General features: G+C 42.6%; 1 protein-coding gene across 3 annotated transcripts in view; it reads left to right on the top strand.

Moving 5' to 3' along the window:
* Positions 1 to 4,595, top strand: part of slc2a12 (solute carrier family 2 member 12) — a 9,243-nt gene that overhangs the window by 2,089 nt on the left and 2,559 nt on the right. For all 3 annotated transcript variants that reach the window (XM_032543086.1, XM_032543084.1, XM_032543085.1), the window contains exons 3-4: positions 1,623 to 2,903; positions 3,228 to 3,350. In XM_032543086.1, the coding sequence (XP_032398977.1) occupies positions 1,623 to 2,903; positions 3,228 to 3,350 (1,404 nt within the window). The remainder of the gene's footprint in view (positions 1 to 1,622; positions 2,904 to 3,227; positions 3,351 to 4,595) is intronic.

Here is a 4,595-nt window from a genome sequence, read left to right as displayed (position 1 = left end):
AATGCGTGCCCCTTTAATTTTTTTTCACGATTGCATTATTTAAGAAACCTGGAGTCATAAAAACACATCAAGACATTTTTACCATGTTTAAAAACTAATTTACGCAATAGAGGGTTAAATCAATTACTTTTACAGTTTATTTTTTGCCATGACCTGAAGAGCTGCCATGTAAAATGTGCTCAAACATGTTTGGATGAATTTCCCAGCCTATAGATAAAAGGTCTCATGCAACCTTATTAAAATAGGGATCCTAACATTTCTACACAGTAAAATAAGCCAATTCGTATCAGTATCAGGAAAAAGTAGGATTGGTTTAACCCTAGTCAAAAATGTTGCATAACAAGTTTATTATATACATCTACATAAAAGGTTTCAGGGGGGAAAAACATAGAGGTGACATAGAAAAACTGTAGAAATGTCACTAAAAGCCAATTACACAATAGCTGAAAGGCTTACTAAAAGTGAGTCCAAAATATTGTAATCCAGTTATTACATAATGTCCGTTATGAAAAACGATTGTAAGAGGGTTATGCAGTACCTAGTACAGTCAAAGCAAATGTCTTAAAAGAACCCAGCAGGGTGCAGCTGCCGTTCTGTTTTCCTTGCATGTTCCTTGCAAAAAGAAAAAGTCTCAAAGGCATGATTATTGCAACAATTGCAATTAAAGAAATTTGCATTTAAGTCTCACACACACACACAGACAGACAGACAGACTTACAGCATCAGCATTCTTCCTGAACTTCCAACCCGTAATTCCACACAGTCAGCACCACTCTTAAGGCGACTTCATAGTTGAGGAAACCTACAGGGAGAAAAGCTGTGACCCTGCCAAAAGTTACAGAATACATGTGTTTTAGCATAGTGATTTATTGATGCTATGCCTTTTTACAGTGTTCTACATGACAACCTTTATTGGCATTTTTCCTTCTTTTTCTCCCAATGTGGAATAGCCATTTCCCCATGTACTATTTCCTGCTTTTTACTCCAAACCACGAGGGCCCCACAACCAAACAGAGAATAAAGTTGATTTATCCAGGGTTACTCTTTCTGAAGTCACATTACCTGGGGCAGAGTCATTTGTGTGTGTAATTGTGTAATTCAATGTTGTTTTTAAGTGTATATTAAAGGAGTATTCCGGTCCATTTCAACTTGTAGCGCTGTTTTTTTTTAAATGTGTAGTGCTGTCCGTAGCAAGGCAAATGGAAACAATTTACACAGAGTTATCCTCCTGCTAGAGTTAGCACCCAACAGGCTTAGACAGGGCAAGTTTTCAACATGGTTTTAGCCTCTACACAGGCTCAAAATGTGATTACCAGTGCCTAGCCATGTGCAGTTATTCCTTCCAAGTGAACACAGGGATTTTGACTGCAGTAGATGTGACAGAAAGGCATACAAGTTGTGACAATCAACTTCACCAGAAAACAGGAAATAAACAGTAATACGCGGTAGCTAAATTAACACAACTTTTATGCCTTTTGTGTGAAACTTGAAACTGCCTTTGAAACTTGCATGTATGCTCATGTCGAAAAATGCAGCAAAATCTGTGAGACCTCAATGCTGGACGTTGTTTGGTTGTTGTTATACTATATTCCCTCTCTCTTTGTTTCTGTCCCTCTTTCCAGGCTGCAGCTGGCTGGTGGTCGTAGCGGCTGTAGCGGCCTCTCTGAGCGGCTTGATGCTGGGCTATGAAATGGGCCTGACCTCTGGAGTCCTGCTGCAGCTGCGGGACTTCCTCTCCCTCTCCTGCCGGGAACAGGAACTGCTGGTCAGCTCCCTCCTGCTCGGCGCTCTCCTCATCTGCCTGGTCGGAGGTCCTATTCTGGATCGCTACGGCCGCCGCTGCTCTTTGCTCCTGAGCGCTGCCCTGGTGATCGGAGGGAGCGTCGTGCTCATCTCAATTACCTCACTTGTTGCACTCACACTGGGCCGGGTAATAGTCGGCATGGGAACATCGCTGTCAGGGACAGCAGCGTGTCTGTACATTGCAGAGATCTCCCCGAGGGAGAGGAGGGGTCTTCTGGTGACGCTGTATGAGCTGATGTTGGTTGTGGGCGTAATGCTGGGATTTAGCTGTAGTTACGCTTTTGCTACTTTTCCCTACGGCTGGGCGTATACATTTGGACTAGTAATCCCCCCAGCGCTGCTGCAGATCAGTGTACTTGTGTTCCTACCACCCTCTCCACGCTTTCTAGTCACCCAGGGGAAAGTGGAGCAGGCCAGGATAGTGCTTGCCAGAATGAGAGGTGGGGTTCATGAGCATGTGGAAAAGGAGCTCCGAGACATCCAGGCAGGACTTAAAGAGGAATCAGAGCATAGTTTCTGGGAGTTGTTCAGCACCAAGGCCAACTTGCGTTCACGGCTGCTAACAGGTGTGGCCTTAGTATTCCTTCAGCAGGCTACTGGTCAGCCCAACATCCTCTCCTACGCTTCACCACTTTTCCGCAGTGTAGGCTTCAACAGTGATGCCGCAGCAACCTTGGCCTCCACAGGGTTTGGAGTTGTTAAGGTAGTTGGCACCATCCCAGCCGTGTTGCTGGTCGACCGCGTGGGACCCAAGAGCTTTTTGTGCGTGGGTGCTGTCGCAATGGGACTGTCGCTAGTTGCACTTGGTACATTGACACTGCAAAGCCACACTCACCTCACCAGCCTGTGTAAAAGTCACACTACACTAAATCACACAATTACGCCGTGGGATTTCAACCAAACCACTAAAGACTTCGACAACAGTGCCATTTTTTCTACTGACCTCCCCAGCCAATGGAACAGTGAGGAGGCACAGCCAACTAACAGAGAGGGTGATGGGATTGGGGAGCCAGGAGGAGGAAGTACTTCCTTTCTGAAGTGGGCATCATTGATCAGCTTGCTGGTGTTTGTGGCAGCCTTCTCCATTAGCCTTGGACCAAGTGAGCACACGCACACACGCACGCATGCATGCACACCAGCCACAGTGGCAACTGGATTACAAATGTTAATTTTCAACCCTGCTTTTAACATCATGTGAAGTACAAAGTACAACCATGGTTATAATACATATATAATAACTAGTCCTAGGTAAAGTATAGTTTAAAACACTCCGTGTCCTCAGATAAAGCAATGTGGACCCTGACTTAAAAGCCAAAAATTATCAAATATATAAATTAGAAAAAGCTTTTTTGGATCATGTCGTTTGTATTATGCCTTGTTATGCATACATCCTAGTATGTGTCTTGGTTTTCTTTCTTTTCCAGTGGTGTATGTGGTTCTCAGTGAGATCTTTCCAATGGGAGTGCGAGGCAGGGCTGTGTCTGTGGTCTCGGCTGTAAACTGGGCCACTAACCTGCTCATCTCCATGACCTTCCTCACAATTACAGGTGCGTGTATGTGCGTGTTAGTGGCTTCATTGCATTTATCGGGTTTTCAAGTGTGTGCATTTATCGAAGCTCTCACCTAGGGCAAGTATTCACCAGTAGACCAGCACAGTGTTTCTGCAAACATAACAGGTAAACAAACATTGTATGTGTTCAATCTCATGCTAAAGGTGTGTCACACTTCCTACTACTGGCCCGTGACAGTGTGTTACCACAGTTAAAATTCAAATTCTCAAAACTACTTGTTCAATCTTCCCATCATCCAGTCCTTTGTGTGCATCATAAAAGCAATGTCTCATTCTTCTGGACACATTGCAAATGGTTTGACACATTCGTGCAAATAATTCTGTGCAATTGTCTGCTGTTACTGACATTATCAATTGCTTATAGCATGTTGATCAAAGTGCATTATACTGGTTCTCTGTCAAATAGTCTTACATCCACCCAAAACATCTAGGCATTAGTTCATTCCATAAGTCATTACATGCTAAATGGTTGAACCAGTTGTCATAGAATATGCCTAGAATACTTTATATACATTTATATTAGACCTTTTATATCTATATGTGATAACTGAATTGATGAATTGCTCTCCTTCTGAATCTTGACTTTTACTAATAATAGGGATTGTCTGAAGCATTAAATCAACCAGTGCTTAACTACCTCTGTATAGACAGAGGACAACACAGTGCTACAATTTGACAATGAAAGAAAAACAAGGAAATAAACAGGGTCAACAACCGGGAAGAAGAAGAGTAGGAAGACTGCTGTGGGATGGGTGTAAAGACTGCAGTGCAATTCCCCATACAGCATTGCAAGTGTTTCCTGTGTATACATTTCTAATTTTGTATTTTGTATGCAGTGCTGTAAAACAGTCTTGTCTTTTTCTTCTCTGTATCACAAGGACATGGTCTGTCAACCAATTACAGTACAAACAAGGTGTAAATGTGGATCTCGTCCAATGTCTTGCAATCAATCTCCCACATACAGTTATGTACAAAATAATAGCAGTCATCATAAACCTCATAAATCATATTTTTTCGGAAGAAGTTATATTTTTAGACTTTAATTAAAAAGTTTATTGGACAGGGGAAAACATAAAGAAGTGCAGAAAATTACAGGCTGCTTTGCCAAAATGATTTCAAATGCCTTGAAATGTCATCCGAAGCCTGAACGATGTGGGGAAAAAACGGTCATCTACCATTCGAATGGATGGAAGAATAGCCAAAATGGCAAAGGCTCAACCAA

Source organism: Etheostoma spectabile, chromosome 18, assembly GCF_008692095.1.
Source record: "Etheostoma spectabile isolate EspeVRDwgs_2016 chromosome 18, UIUC_Espe_1.0, whole genome shotgun sequence".
NCBI lineage: Eukaryota > Metazoa > Chordata > Actinopteri > Perciformes > Percidae > Etheostoma > Etheostoma spectabile.
The sequence above is the reverse complement of the archived record's forward strand: the minus strand, read 5'-3'. Positions and strand labels throughout refer to the sequence as shown.